Below are 17,073 nucleotides of genomic sequence, written 5' to 3'. Positions count from 1 at the left end.
ACTGACCCTGCACAATTCCAAATAGCCCCAATAGTTTCAGCACGTTAATATGTTGTAGCCTCCCAAGCTTCACGTACAGTGAAAGTTGGGGTGGCTAACCTCTGGCTGAATTATTTGCTATGTGCCACAGATGTGAGATTCTGTTAAGTGACATTTGTTTCATCAATGCCATCATGCTGTGATTAAAACCAAGTTCAGGCTCTAATCCAAGATGCTATAAATTAAGTAGCAACACACAAAAACTAGGTGTACTCAATAAGTTGAGCAACATCTGGACAGTTGACCCCTAGTCCAGGTGAAACACAGACTACACTTCCCTCCATCGACGTTTCCCGAATCCTCAAATTTCTCCAGCATTTTGCAGCCTTGTGCCTCCAGGGTGGGAATTTAGCTTGGCTGCAATGCCATTTTAGTTCAAATACTTTTAATGCAGTTTTAACAACCACAGATCTATAATAACTGTACAAATGCCTAATACCTCTATTAACATTCTAAGTTGAACCCCACCTAAAATAGATAATACATTTAAAATACGCAAAAACTCTTGCCAGGAACATTGTTAGAGAAAATGTGACACGGCTCCAAAGTAATAACAGGAGATAAGACAAAAGTTAGTCATAGATTGGCCTAAAACCAGTGAGTTTAAAGAAACAAGATACTCAAACCTTAAAAATCTGAGTCTAACAAGGCACAGCTAGTGGCTAAAACTGAGACGATAATTTGTCTAAATCACATCGTATTGCAATGATCATACAGGCAGAGGTTAGGGATTTTTTGGTACAGCTTCAAATAAAAAATCTGGCAAAGCCAAGGAGCAGGACACATGGGCACTCACTATTGTGATCACAGAAAGGCAAGTGGACATGACAGACAGCAAAATACAGGTTGGTGCAGAAAAGCAGCACCTATTCAGCAGAAGTGCTATTTACAAGAGTTATTTTTTTACACCACAGAACACTTAACTTGTTACTGTCAAGACATGAATTGCAAGGTAAATTTTAAAGCAGAGCCAACAAAATCTAATTTGGAAATGCAAAAAAAAGTCAGTTTTTGAGTAAACAAACATTTTATAAATTAACAGCCGTAAGACCACAAGGCATAAAAGCAGAAATAGGCCATTTGGCCCATCAAGGCTACTCCATCCTGGCTGATTTATTATCCCTTTCAAACCCATTCTCCTACCTTCTACCTGTCACCTTTGATGCCCTGACTAAAAAAGAACCTATCGACTTAGCTTTAAATATACTCAATGCCTTGCATTCCACAGCTTTCCATGGACATGAATTCCACAGATTTACCATCCTCTAGAACAAAGATGAGGAATTTCTTTAGCCAAAGGGACATCCTCTATGCTGAGGCTGCGCCCTCTGGTCCTAGACCCCCCCCCCCCCCCCCACTATTGAAAACACCCTCTCCATGACCACTCAAAATGAATGCTAACATTGCATTTATTTTCCTTACTGCCAACTCAACCTATACCTTTATTCCTTCTACCAAGGTACATAATGATTTACTTAACGACATTGTATTCTATATGCCACTTCCTCCACCCATTCTCCCTATGTCGTTCTGCAGACTCTCTGCCTTTGCAACACCATGTGTCCCTCCACCCATTTTTGTATCATCTGCAAATTTGGGCACAAAGTCATCAATTCCATCATCCAAATCACTGACAACATAGTGTGAAAATAAGTGGTTCCAACGCCGACCCCGGAGGAACACCACTGGTAACTAGCTAGTGTAGATGATGCAAGGTGTAAACAATTTTCTAATTGGGGAGCAAATTCAGAAATTCTCGGTGCAAGGAAATTTAGGAATCCTTGTGCAGAATTTCCTTAAGCTTAACTGTAGGTTGAGTCTATGAGAAGGAAGGTAAATGCAATGTTAGCATTCATTTCAAGTGGACATGGAGAAGATGTTTTCAATAGTGGGGGGGGGGGGGGGGGGGGGGGGGGGGGGGGGGGGGGGGGAGTCTAGGACCAGAGGGCACAGCCTCAGAATAGAGGATGTCCCTTTAGAACAAAGATGAGGAGGAATTTCTTTAGCTAGAAGATGGTGAAAAGACCCCCTTTAATTCCAACTCTTTGCCTTCTGCCAGTCAGTCAATCTTCTATCCATGCTAGTATCTTTCCTGTAATACCGTGGGTTTTTGTTCAGCAGCCTCATGGGCAGCACCTTCTCAAAGGCCTTCTGGAAGTCCACAGAAACAACATTTACCCAAAGCTCCGTTGTCTATCCTTTGTTATATCCTCAAATAATTCCAACAGATTTGTGAGGCAAGATTTTCCTTTTAGAAAACCATGCTGACTTCGGCCTATTATATCAGACACCTCCAAGTACGCTGAAACTTTATTCTTAATAATGGATTCCAATGTCTTACCAACCTCTTAAGTCAGATTAACTGGCCTACAATTTCCTATCTTTTACCTCTCTCCCCTTCTTAAAGAGTGGAGTGACATTTGCAATATCATGACAACATCATAATATTATAGTATGCATTTAACTATCAATAGGATGTTTTATTAAATCCTAGTTTCACTTACTACTGTCAAAACTGATGTTTTAAAGGTGTAAAAGTATTAACAATTAAAAGGAAGAGAGGGGGGAGAACTTCAGACCCGAGTTGCTGAAACATTAGAAACCAATAGTGGTCAATTAAATTTGAGAGGAACAATGTTGCAAGCCAGAATGAGGAGATCAAAAGGGATCTTGGATGGTTACCTGACAGCAAAGAGACCAAGAAGTCACTTAAGTCATCTAAAACAAAAGGCAAGAATATTAAAGTTGAGGGAAACTGTGTATCTGGAATCCATGCAAGGCAGGAGAGAGGCAATAAATCAGCCATGATTGAATGGTAGAGCAGTCCTCAATGGGCTGAATGGCCTGTTTCTTCTGCACCTATATCTTGTTATAGAAAAGGTCCAAACTTCTTTATCAATCAAAATGGAAAAAGACTGTTAGATTGCCTTTAAATTGAAAAGTACACACGTAATATTTGTTCTTTGCACATGGTTCAAGATGCCATCATACAAATTTGTGAGAGTATGTACCTCCAACCAATGTTCAATAGTTGAAAAATTTTGCAGATGCTTACGAACTATACAGGACCAAATCTGTTGATCTGAATGGGTCAGAAGGAACATTGTGACAAAGATAGAAAAGAATACAAAGCGCTGCAAATAAATTGTAATCACTTTGTATTGCAAATATTATTCAAACTAATGCAAATTAGATTTCAAAGTATACTGAAAATAGGCTAATACTAGAAAGTTTACTTTTCTTTTCCAAATCAGTTACATGGTTTTGCAATTACTTGAGAAATGGTGTGAAAATGAGAACAGTAGACAGGAGGGAGTCATGGTGAAGGGGAGAGAAATGCGACTCATTAATCAAGCACCTCAGGCATTTTGCTGTTTTTCCAGTCTCCAGAAACTTGCTCAAGGGGAGAAAGAAAGATCAAGCTAGAGTCATAGAAAAAAAGTCACAGAATATACCAGATGAAATCAGATCTTTCTACTCTGTTATTTCCTTTGCCAAATCCAACAATACGAGTTTAAAAACTCAGTACACTTTATGACCTTCCATGTCTGATGAGAAAGAAATAAAAAAGTCAAAGTGTCAATTTAACTTGTGTCTACAACTGTCCTTTAAAGAGACCTATTTTTGGATAATTCAAAAACAGGAGACAAATGATTGCAGCAAATCAAACTAACCATTTACAGAGGGGAAAAAAATGAAGCCAGAAACAGTTTTAAAGTGAAGAAAACATAAATACTCAAACATTTTAAAATTAGTGGTTTTAAAAAGCACTGTTAGATTTTATGAACAGATTGTTCATTGGAAGAATTCAGTTTAAAGTAAATTAGCTTCCATTACAAGACCACTTTCAAAGCACTAACTCGAAGCTTGGAAAGAACGCAGAGATGCTACACTCACACCCTTGGGTATTAATCAATGTCAGTTTGATGATACACACTGTAGCTCACTATACTACTGACTGAAGGCTCTGCACTAGCATTTCAGAGTGTACTCAATGTGCACAACAAATTCTATACCTTTGGAACATCACAACATTTGGAAATTGATGAGTGGAGGAAAACCTAAGCAGCAAAGAGGTACAAGGCAAGGTGCCGAACAGATTTACAAGAACCAAAGAGATTATGTGCCAGCATTCTTTGTGGTCAACACCAAACTCCTGAGAGCACTCTCTCACGATGTATGAAGTGCAGCTGCCAATTTGAACACTTTGATTTTCTTTAAACCACAACACAACCTTGTCCAGGTAATTTTGTACATTTTTTGTGACAGCAGGAGGATAAGAATCAGCATGATCCAAAGAACTTACAGCTGATTTATTCACATCTCTTTGCCCCACACTGACTTGCAGAGGGTGGAAAATGAAGTTCATCCACAGTAAATGAATTTGTTGGACCACCTCATTTCTGATGAAGGCAGTTAGGTTGGAACTCCTCTCAATCTACCAGACTAGAACTTTCCTTTAAAAATTAAACTGTGTACACTGGGACTTGACACCTACCTATTTCTAAAGTTTTTTTCTGTAGGGATACAGAGGACAGGAATGTTTCTTCATTACAAGACCGGATTACATCACCCACCAACTCCGAATTTGTAGCAAGGATGCGGGTATTCTCTTCATTGAAGCTGACCCCAGCCATAGAGGCCACATCACTGATGTTGTTCTCAACCCTAGAGAATCAGAATAACCATTTAGTAGTGAAGGGGGAACACAATTTACTAAGCACGTAGTAGACATCAGAACAATTTTGAACTTAGCAGTGAAAATAAAATTAAATCAATTTGAAAAACTGAAGGCCATTCTGCACATTTAGTCTGTATTGGAGATTATGCAGTCATGTCTCACCCTATCACCCCATTTTAGTCTTTCAGCACATTTTTCTACCCCAGTAACTTACTTACCTACTGCCTGTTATGCCTGCTGGCGTTTAAAGCAGCAGCCACCTTCCCTATTGTTTCCCCATGTGGCTCATTCTGCCTCTACAGTACAACACCAAGTTGCCTTTGGTGTCCCACATTTCCTCTACCCTCCAGGAATCCAGTGAACCATGCAAGTCCTGGTTGGAGAGAGGAAAACTACAGATTCTTCACAACTGCATCCATAACAGTTTTGTCTGACTAGTAAAGGCATTTGTCCTGAGCTGACCCCCTCAAAAAACCAGTAGACCACTGTTAATCTGGCCGATACCCTTTGACCTGTTGGCACAGGTGGCCCTGAATCCAACCAGAATAGCTCTCTGGGTCATTGAGACACACAAGCCTCCAAACCACAAAGTTGTGGTCCGTGGTTTGAATCCCATTTTCAATCAGGAAATTAAGCAAATTTGGAACTAAAGGCTAGTCTCAGTGATGGCGATTAGAAAAGCATGAGACTATCACAGAATCATAGATGAATCATTAATTTCTTTCAATGAAGGAAATCTACTAGTCTGTAAAATACAATCCTAGACTCACCAACACGATATTCTGCAGATGATGGAAATCCAAAGCAACATACACAAAATGATGGAGGAACTCAGCAGATCAGGCTCTGATGAAGGGTCTTGGCCTGAAACGTCAAATGTTTATTTCCACAGAAGCTGCCTGATCTGCTGAGTTCCTCTAGCATTTTGTGTGATATCCTGGATTCACCACTGTGATCAACTAAGAGGCTGTTTGAAGAGACCCAGCAAACCAGTGTTCCAAGAGTAGTAAGGGATAGATAATTAATACCAGTAATATACACATGCCAATTATAATTAGCCTTGTTGTTAAAGCAACCTCAATATCAGGGCAGCAGAGTAATAGTTAACACATCACTTTACAGTGCCAGCGCCCCAGGGTTCAGTTCCTGTTATTGTTTGTAAGCCGTTTGTACATTTTCCCCATGATCCCGTGCTGCCCTCTGAATGCTTCTGCTTCCCTCCACATTCCAAAGATGTATGGGTTAGTAGCTTAATTGGTCACGGATGTGACTGGAAGGTGCGAACTCATTGGACCAAAAAAGCCCGTTACTATGCTATATTACAAAATCAATTGCCATCTACCGGGATAGTATGTGCCACATCTTCACAATCACTAAAGACAACTTGTTATTTCTCTATTTAATAGTAACAATCTTGTACTTAGAGTTAATATACATTTTGTTTTTCACCCAAGACAACACTCCTAAGTTTTGACCAGGACAGACCATAAAATCATGCCTATACAGGAGGTTTAAGATATTTCTGCTCTTCATGTTGCACTGAGTGCTTCCAGATTAGGTGACAGCTTAACTTTCCCCCACTAATCTGACAGTTCCTTCAAGAAAATGTCACATTTTAAATGTACCAACTGACACACACCAAGGCTGTTCAGAGTCCCAAGAGTAGTGGAGCTCAGAATGGTACCCACTTGATCTTGTGGTCCCTGCCCATTGCCAAATCAACAGTCCCGGGAAGACAGGTATATACAGAATCAGGATTATTATCACTGGCATGTGCCGTAAAATTTGTTAACTTAGCAGCAGCAGTACAATGCAATACATAATATAGAAAAAAAATCAATTACAGTAAGTAGAATATAGAAAACCTACAGCACAATACAGGCCTTTCGGACCACAATGCTGTGCCGAACATATACTTACTTTAGAAATTACCTAGGGTGACACATAGCCCTCTATTTTTCTGAGCTCCATGTACCTATCCCAAGAGTCTCTCAAAAGACCCTACTGTATCTGCCTCCACCACCGTCACCAGCAGCCCATTCCACGCACTCCCTATCTTCTGTGTAAAAAATTTACCCCTGACATCTACTTCCAAGCACCTTAAAACTGTGCCCTCTTGTGTTAGCCATTTCAGCACTGGAAAAAAGCCTCTGACTATCCACACCATCAATGCCTCTCATCGTCTTTTACACCTCTATCAGGTCGCTTCGCATCCTCTGTCGCTCGAAGGAGAAAAGGTCAAGTTCACTCAACCTATTTTCATAGGGCATGCTCCCCAATCCAGGCAACAACCTTGTAAACCTCCTCTACACCCTTCCTATAGTTTCCACATCTTTCTGGTAGTGAGGTGACCAGAACTGAGCACAGTACTCCAAGTGGGGTCTGACCAGGGTCCTATATAGCTGTAATATTACTTCTTGGCTCTTGAACTCAATCCCAGTTGATGAAGGCCAATACATTGCATGCCTTCTTAATCACAGTCATCCTGCGCAGCAGCTTTTGAGTGTCCTAAGGACTCTGACCCCTTCACACTGCCAAGAGTCTTACATTAAAACTATATACTGCCATCATATTTGACCTACCAAAATGAACCACCTCACACTTATCTGGGCTGAACTCTATCTGCCACTTCTCAGCCCAGTTTTGCATCCTATCGATGTCCCGCTGTAACCTCTGACAGCCCTCCACACTATCCACAACATCTCCAACATTTGTGTCATCAGCAAATTTACTAACCCATCCCTCAACTTCCTCATCCAAGTCATTTATAAAAATCACAAAGAGAAGGGGTCCCAGAACAGATCCCATTCAGAATATGACCCGTCTACAACCACTCTTTGCCTTCTGTGGGCAAGCCACTTCTGGACCCACAAAGCAAGGTTCCCTTGGATTCCATGCCTCCTTGCTTTCCCAATAAACCTTATCAAATGCCATATACACTACATCTACTTCAATGTGTTTAGTCACATCCTCAAAAAATTCAATCAGGCTCATAAGGCACAACCTGCCTTTGAAAAAGCCATGCTGACTATTTCTAATCATATTATGCCTCTCCAAATGTTCATAAATTCTGCCTCTCAGGATCTTCTCCATCAACTACTGAAGGCAGGCTCACTGGTCTATAATTTCCTGAGCTATCTCTACTCCCTTTCTTGAATAAGGGAACAACATCTGCAAACTCCAATCCTCCAGAAACTCTCCCATCCCCATTGATGATGCAAAGATCATCGCCAAAGGCTCAGCAATCTCCTCCTTCACCTCCCACAGTAGCCTGGGGTATATCATGTCCGGTCCTAGTGACTTATCTAACTTGATGCTTTCCAAAAGCTCCAGGACATCCTCTTTCTTAATGTCTATATGCTCAAGCTTTTCAGTCTGCTGCAAGTCATCCCTACAATTGCCAAGGTCCTTTTCCGCAGTGAATACTGAAGCAAAGTATTCATTACATACCTTCGCTACCTCCTCCAGTTTCATACCCATTTTTCTACTGTTCCACTTGATTGGTCACATCTGATTCTCTTACTCTTCACATGTAGAATGCCTTGGGGTTTTCCTTAATCCTGGTCACCAAGGCTTTCTCATTGCCCTTTCTGTCTCTCCTAATTTCATTCTTAAGCTCCTTCCTGCTAGCCTTTTATTTTCTAGCTCCCTATCATTACCCAGTTTCTTGAACCTTTTGTAATCATTTCTTTTCTTCTTGACTAGATTTTCAACAGCATTTGTACACTATGGTTCCTGTACCCTACCATCCTTTCCCTGTCTCATTGGAATGCAGAACGCCACGCAAATATCCCCTGAACATTTTCCACATTTATGCCGTACATTTCCAAGAATATCTGTTCCCAATTTATACTTCCAAGTTCCTGCATGATAGCTTCATATTTCCCCTTACTCCAATTAAACAACTTCCTAACTTGTCTGCTCCTAACCCTCTCCAATGTTCATTGTGATCACCATCTCCAAAATGCTCTCCCACTGACACCTGACCAGGTTTATTTCCCAATACCAGATCAAGTACAGCCTCTCCTCTTGTAGGCTATCTACATATTGTGTCAGGAAACCTTCCTGAACACATCTAACAAACTCTACCCCATCTAAACCCCTTGTTCTAGGGAGATGCCAATCAATATTGGCAAAATTAAAACCTCCCATCACGACAACCCTGTTAATATTGCACCGTCTCCCTATCTGCTCCTCATTGTCTCTGTTACTATTGGGTAGCTTATAAATACTCCCAGTAGAGTTACTGACCCCTTCCTGTTCCTAACTTCCACCCACAGAGACTAAGTAGGCAATCCCTCCTGACTTCCTCCTTTTCTGCAGCAGATCTCTGATCAGCAGTGCCATGCCCCTCCCTCTTTTGCTCCCCCTCCCTGTCCTTTCTGAAACATCTAAAGTTGCCATTCCTGCCCGAGCTATCCAAGTCTCTGAATTGGCCACAATATCATAGCTCCAAGTACTGATCCGTGCTCTAAGCTCATCCTTTTTGTTCATGATACTCCTTGCATTAAAATAGACACATCTCAAACCATCAGTCTGAGCACATCCCCTCTCTATCCCCTTTCTTCTCAAACTACCTACATGTTTCTCTATTTGTGAACAAACCACCCCTTCTTCCATCTCTTCAGTTCGGTTCCCACACCCCAGCACTTCTAGCTTAAACTCTCCCCAGTAGCCTTAGCAAACCTCCCTGCCAGGATATTAGTCTCCCTTGGATTCAAGTGCAACCCATCCTTATTGTACAAGCTATGCCTGCCCCAAAAGAGGTCCCAATGATTCAGAAATCTGAATCCCTGCCCTTTGCTCCAATCTCTCAGCCACGCATTTATTCTCCACCTCACTCTATTCTTAAACTTACTGTCACATGGCACAGGCAGTAATCCTGAACTTACTACCCTTGTGGGCCTGCTTCTCAGCTTTTTTCCCAACTCCCTGTAGCCTGTTTTCAGGACCTCCTCCCTTTTCCTATCTATGTCGTTGGTACCATTACATACTGCAACCTCTGGCTGTTCACCTTCCCACTTCAGGATATCATGGACGTGGTCAAAAACATCCTGGACCCTGGCAACTGGGAGGCAAACTACCATCCGTGTTTCTTTCTTGCGTCCACAGAAGTATATGTATATTACATAACTAGATTAAAAATAGTGCAAAACAAAAACATTTTTTAAAAAGTGAGCTAGTGTTCATGGGTTCAATGTCCATTTAGCAAATTCGATAGCAGAGGGGAAGAAGCTGTTCCTGAATTGCCAAGCGTGTGTCTTCAGGCTTCTTTACCTCCTTCTTGATGGCAAAAATGAGAAGAGGGTATGTCCTGTGTAATGGGGGTCCTTAATAATAGACATCGCCTTTCTGAAGCACTGCTCTCTGAAGAAGTCTTGGATACCATAGCTGCAAATCCTCTTATTGTTCAGGATGGAGTTACATTTTAGTAAGGAACATGCAATCCTGTTTGTTTATTCTGTGAAGTATATGGAGTACAGGTGGCCCCCGTTTTTCGAACTTTCGCTTTATGACAGCTCGCTGTTATGGAAGACCTACATTAGTACCTGTTTTCACTAACCAGAGAGGATTTTCGCTTTTACGAAAAAAAGACACCCACTTTATACGTGTGTTTACCCTGAGAAAGACTACAGTGACTGTGAAGCCTTGTGTGGGCAGTTGTTCGCGCATGTGTGTACGTGCCGATATTTTTTCTCCAAATCAATTTTGGCTCGCTGTCTCCCCGAGTTTGATAAGTGAAACTACACTGTACATACACTATTTCTACATTATATAGGGTGTATATTTATCATATCATTCTTGCTTTTACTATATGTTAGTGTTATTTTAGGTTTTATGTGTTATTTGGTTTGATTTGGTCGGTTCTTTTTTGGGGTCTGGGAACGCTCAAAAAATTTTCCCATATAAATTAATGGTAATTGCTTCTTCACTTTACGACATTTCAGCTTACAAATAGTTTCATAGGAACGCTCTACCTTCGGATTGCGGGGGAAACCTGTATTATTATGGATTATTGTGAGCAGTTTTGAACCCCTCATTTAAGAAAGGATGGTTCTGACATTGGAGAGAAGGACGCTCAGAGAATGATTCAGGATTGAAAGCCTTATTATATGAGGAGCAACTGATGGCTCTGGGGCTTACTTGGTGGAATTTAGAAGAATGAGTGGGGATCTCACAGAAAACTATCAAATGTTGAAAGGCCTTGTAGATGTGGAGACCTACAGTGGGTGAGTCCAGGACCAGAGGGCACCACCTCAGAATAGAGGGACGTCCACTTAGAATGGAAATGAGGAGGAATTTCTTTCCGCAGAGGATGGAGAATCTGTGGAATTCATTACCACAGGTGGCTATGGAGGCCAGGTCATTGAGTGTATTTAAGGATGAGGTTGACAGATTTTTGATTGGTCAGACATGAAAGGTTATGGGGAGAGGGCAGGACAATGGAGTTGAGGGGGAAATGCATCAGCCATGATGAAATGGCAGAGCAATAAATAATGAGTATGAATTAACATGAAATGAAAGAGCATGAAATAACAAGATAAAATGAGACCAGCAGTTGTGGGAACACCAGAAATAGAATGTGTAGTTATCCCCTTTTGTTCAAGAGCCTGATGGTTGAAGGGTAGTAACTGTTCTTGAATCTGGTGATGCGAGTCCTGAGGCACTTGTACCTTCCATCTGATGGCAGCAGTGAGAAAAGAGCATGGTCTGGTATTAACTGTCTGCATCACAGCCTGGTATGGAAACACCAATGCCCTTGAACAGAAAATTCTACAAAAAGTAGTAAATGTGGCCCAGTCCATCACAGGTAAAGCTTTCCCACCACTGCACACATCTACATGGAGTGCTGTTGCAGGAAAGCAGTATCTATCATAGAGGACACACACCATCCACACTATGCTCTCTTCTTGCTGTTGCCATAGGGAAGGTAGTACAGGAGCTTTAGGACCTACAACTCCAGGCTCATGATCAGTTATTACACTTCACCCTCACCATCACTGTACTGTTCCCACAACCTAGGGACTCACTTTCAAGGACTCATCTCGTCTCAATATTTATTGTTTGTCTATTATTAATTTTTCTTCTTTTGTATTTGCAGAGTTTGTCTTTTGCAGATTGGTTTTTTGCCTGTCCTGTTGGATGGGTCTCTCATTGATTCTATTGTGTTTTTTGGATTTACTGTGTATGCCTGCAAGGAAATGAATTTCAGGGTTGCATATGGTGACACACATGTACTTTGATAATACATTTACTTTGAAGTTTTAATGTTTTCCAACAGGGAGCCCATTACATGACAGATGAAAGTCTCCATGACAGTTGTCTATCCTCATATCTCCATCTGGGTACATAGCACATCATTAAAATGCCACTTACAAATGATTAGAAAGATTGAACTGTTAGACATGAAATATTCAAAATAAAAATATCGATTGTACTATTGTTGTGTATTTGAGGATCAACAGAAGAATCATAGGGTTATACAGGAAGGCAACAGGCCCTTCAGCTCAACTTGTCCATTCTAACTGTGGGCCGCCCAGTGAGCTAGTCTCACGTGCACGTGTTTGGCCAATGGCTTTCTAAACCTCCCTCCTCCATAGAAGGATTTTAAATTTTGCTGAAGTATCACCATAACCACTATTTCTGGCAGCTCATTCCAAATACACACCACCCTTTGAGTGAAGAAGCTGCCTCGATATCCTTTAATTTTCAACCTCAGATCTTAAATCAATGCCCTCCTGATTTTACCATTCCTTCTCTGGGAAAAGGATGATGTGCTTTCACCCTGTCCACACCATTCATGATCTTGTATACATCTATCAAGTTGCCCCTCGATCTCCAATGTTGCGGGGAATAAGTCTAAGACTACACAAGAGTCTGAAGTTTAATAATGCAGCACAGGAAACCACCCAAGTCTGTGACAATTCTGAGAAAGATGCCTTGTTATATCCTGAAATGAGCTCTCACTTCCAGTCACTCGGGGAAAAAAAACTGTCCTCAAGTATCCTTTGAGCATTATTATTGAATGTTCATTTTGATATTCTCAGGCACTGCATTACAAATTGTAGTTCAGTACTTTCAAAGAACACGCTCGCCCTGTGGCTCTGAACAGACCAAAAGCATTGCTTCTCAAAGTCGAAGTGGCCTCTTGTTTCACAGCTGCAGTTATATGCAAAAGCCAATGCTTTATCAGTACTGCATGCTGTGGCACCCCTTGCTGGATTATTATGGTAAAACATTACTCGACAGCAGGAACTACTGCTATACCTGTACATCCTTATTTCCCACAGAACATTGAACTATGTGCATGGATAATTAGAATGCAAAAGGGGAAAATATACAATAAATGCATTTACCATACCTCAATGATATAGAATTAGTGGGTGCTAGTATATTGCCTCCTTTTGCATTCTGCTAATTATCCATGCACATAGTTCAATGTTCTGTGGGAAATAAAGGATGTGCAAGTTTAGCAGTAGCTCCTGCTTAACAACGTGGACATGCTATGTTAGCACTGGAATGTGTGGACTTTCCCAGCTCATCCTTAGGTTTGTTGGTTGTTAACTCCAACAATGCATTTCACTGGAATACATTCCAAGATACAACACAATAGATCAATATTCAGTGAGGTACCATCTTGCAATGGCAGAGAAGTGTTTCCTATGGTGTATACCCCTAAAAGCCAAGACTGTGCAAAACCAAACCAAAACAATCAAGTAATACAGTGTTCATTAACTAGTTAAGATGGTTTAAAGGTGGATTCAGTTCATGTTGTGTCACAAGAAGAAAAACTACAATTGCATGGTCTATAGTCTATCAGTTTATTTTTATTTGTTACAAAAATGGCATCAATCAAGACAGGAGAACCACTCTGCCTATTGAGCCTTGGCCCACTTCGTGAGAAACTGTCCTATTAGTTGTTCATCTCTTTCATCGCGTTTTACAGTCTGTCATTTTTAATTCCCTGCCCCTCCCAACTTGAAGCAGAATACCGCATTTCATAATTCAGCATGTTGAAGAAAATAATGTTTTATGTTGCCCCAATTCTTTTGTTGATAAGCATTAATTGGCATATTACCATCATTGATTATTTTGCCAATAGAAGTAAAACTTAAATTTATCCACACCCTACACATCTTTGAAGCCCTTTACTTATTTTTTCTAGTTTAAAGGATACAAAACCTCAATTCATTTTCAATTTTCCTTTTAACATAGCAGAACCTTGGTTCCATTTTGTAACATCTGCTCTGTAACTTTGTCAAAAGCAATACCAACTCTCTTAAAGGAATAGTATCTAAACGAGACACAACCAGTGATTTATCAAGGTTTAGCAGAGTTCTTCACTGTTGGATATTGAGCTATAATTTTTGAATCGTTTGACCCCAAGTGTTTTTTTAAACAGTCAATTACCCCAATTTTTCATATATGGGAAGCATTCTACATACTTAACACTACCACATCTGAGTGCCATGCCAGCCGTTAGTTGTGCAAAGGCTTGTATGCTCCAACAGGTTGCAAAACAAAGTTGGGCAGCATCACTATCAACAATACATCCATGCCCAATGAGAAAAATTCATTTTATGTTTGGAACAGCAGGTCAATGAAATGACACACTCACACCAAAAAGCCCCCTAACATATCTATACATTTTAAACTCTCCCTACTTCAGTGAGCTTTCCCATTAAAATCACTATCAGCTCAGTGTCAAAGAAAAGGTAATCTGTCTACGAAGCAATGGCCATGACATCCACTATCATGAAGTTCTTCAAGAAGCAAGTTATGGCATACATCAACTCCAGCATCCCATACAACCTTGGCCTACTGCAATTCACCTACTGCTGAAACAATAGTGGATGCCATCTCTCTTGCCCTACATCTCTGGATCATCTAGATAGTAAAGACAATATCAGACTGATTGACTTGGTGTAGCTCTGCCTGCAATACCACAATTCCATCTCCCATCTCCTAGAAGTTGGACTTGGTATTCCATATGCAACTAAAACCCTTGACTTTCTGTCCAACAGCCTACAATCGGCAGTGATAAAAAGCACATGTCCACCACAATTATCCTCGTCACTGATGCCCTGCAAAGCTGCATCCCTGTCACCTTACTTTACTCCCTACACTCACGACCGCTGGCCAGATTCTACACTAATTTCAGCTACAAGAACACAAGTGATACCATTATGGTGGGCCAGATTTCAAATAACAATGAAATGGAGTACACAAGGGAAATCGAGAGTCTAATGGCATCCTGTCAAGGCAATAACTTTTCCTTTAACATCAGAAAAACAAAATAGCTGGTCATAGAGTTTAGAAAGATGGGTCATGCACACGTTACTATATGTATCAATGATGTTAAGGCAGAGATGGTTGAGAGCTTCAGGTTCCTATAAGTAAACATCACTTTGCCTTGGTCCAACCACATAGACAATACAGCCAAGTACACCAACTCTGCTTCACCAGAAGCCCTAAGGAAGTTCAGCATATTGCCATTGATGCCAAATTATTGTCATTTCGGAGGATCTGTCCTGGGCCCAACACGGATGCAATTATGAAGGAAGTACGACAGTGCCTCTATTTCCTTAGAAGTTTGTGAAGATTTGGCATAAAACTTTGACAAACTTCTATAGATGAGTAGTGAGAGGAAATTGACTGGTTGCATCAGCTGAGATGGAAACACCACTGCCCAGAAAATCCTACAAGAGGTAGTGGATATGGCCCAATCACGGGTAAAGTCCTCCCCACCACTGTGCACATGTACACGGTGTGCTCTTGCTGGAAAGCAACATCCATCTTTAAGGATCCCCACAACCCAGGACATGCTCTCGTTTCGCGGTTGAAATTAGGAAGGTGGTACAAAAGCCTCATGACTCACAGCACCAGGTTCAGGAACAGTTATTACCCCTTAACCATCAAGCTCTTGTACCAGAGGGGATAACTTCACTCACCCCATCACTGAACTGTTCCCTCAACCTACAGACTCACTTTCAGGACTCATCTCATGTTCTCGTTATTTATTGTTTATTTATTATATTTCCTTCCCCTTCTTTTGTATTTGCAGTTTGTTGTCTTTTGCACATTGGTTGTTTGTCTGTCCTGTTGGGAACTGTCTTTCATTGATACTATTATATTTCTTGAGTTTATTGTGTGTGCCTGCAGGAAATTAATCTCAGGATTGTATATGGTGACATTTATGTTCTTTGATAATAAATTTACTTTGAACATTTTTAAAAATGTAGATGCACCATAGTAATCACAGACACAAACACACACAGATGCATCACAGCTTGGTATAGCAATTGCTTTGCCCAAGATGGCAAGAAACAGCAGTTGTTATGTAGCTCAACACATCACAGAAACCAGTCTGCCCTCTACCAAATGTTTAAACTTCTTAATGTCTCATGAAAGCAGCCAGCATTATCAATGACTTCACTCACTCCAGACATTCTCCCTTCTCTCCCCACCATTTGGTAGACGATACAAAAGCCTGTAAAACAGGCTTACGGACAGCTTTTGTCTGACTGTTAAAGGAATCTTGCAATCAGTCTCGCATCCAGCACATAATTCTCCGGAACTTCCGACATTTCCAACAGGATCCCACCTTTCCCTTCCCCCCACTTTCTGCAGGGATCGCTCCCTACGCCACTTCCTTATCTATTTGTCCCTCCCCACTGTTCTCCCTCCTGGCACTTTTCCTTGCAAGTGGACCAAGTGCCACACCTGCCCCTACATCTCCGCTCTCACTACCATTCAGAGCTCCAAGTAGATCTTCCAGGTGAGGCGACACTTCACCTGTGAGTCTGCTGGGGTCATATACTGTGTCCAGTGTTCCCAGTGTGACCTCCTGTACATCAGTGAGACACAACATAGATTAGGAGACTGCTTTGCTGAGCACCTACGCTCCATCTGCCAGAAGAAGTGAGATCTCCCAGTGGTCACCCATTTTAATTCAACTTCCCATTCCCATATGTCAATCCATGGTTACCTCTACTGTTGCGACGAGGCCACACTCAAGTTGGAGGAACACCACCTTATATTCCCTCTGGGTAGCCTCCAACCTGATGCCATGAACATTGACCTCTCAAATCTCTGGCCATGGCCCCCCCTCACTATTCCCCATTCCTTTTCCCTCTGTCACCTGCCCATCTCCTCCCTCCTCCTCTTTCTTCCATGGCCTTCTGTCCTCTCCTATTAGACTCCCCCCTTCTCCAGCCCTGTATCTCTTTCACCAATCAACCTCCCAGCTTTTTACATCATCGCTCCCCCTCCTAGTTTCACTTATCACCTTGTGTTCGTCTCTCCATCTCCCAACTTTTAAATCTACTTATCTATTTTTTCCTCCAGTCCTG

The 17,073-nt window shown here is 41.3% G+C and overlaps 1 protein-coding gene across 2 annotated transcripts in view; it reads right to left on the bottom strand.

Annotated features, from left to right (window-relative positions):
- Positions 1–17,073, bottom strand: part of LOC140727870 (transcription initiation factor TFIID subunit 4-like) — a 126,357-nt gene that overhangs the window by 66,627 nt on the left and 42,657 nt on the right. For both annotated transcript variants that reach the window (XM_073045749.1, XM_073045759.1), the window contains one exon: positions 4,539–4,707. In XM_073045749.1, the coding sequence (XP_072901850.1) occupies positions 4,539–4,707 (169 nt within the window). The remainder of the gene's footprint in view (positions 1–4,538; positions 4,708–17,073) is intronic.

This window comes from Hemitrygon akajei, chromosome 1, assembly GCF_048418815.1.
Source record: "Hemitrygon akajei chromosome 1, sHemAka1.3, whole genome shotgun sequence".
In the NCBI taxonomy this organism is placed as follows: Eukaryota; Metazoa; Chordata; class Chondrichthyes; order Myliobatiformes; family Dasyatidae; genus Hemitrygon; species Hemitrygon akajei.
This window is presented reverse-complemented; position numbering and strand designations above follow the sequence as displayed.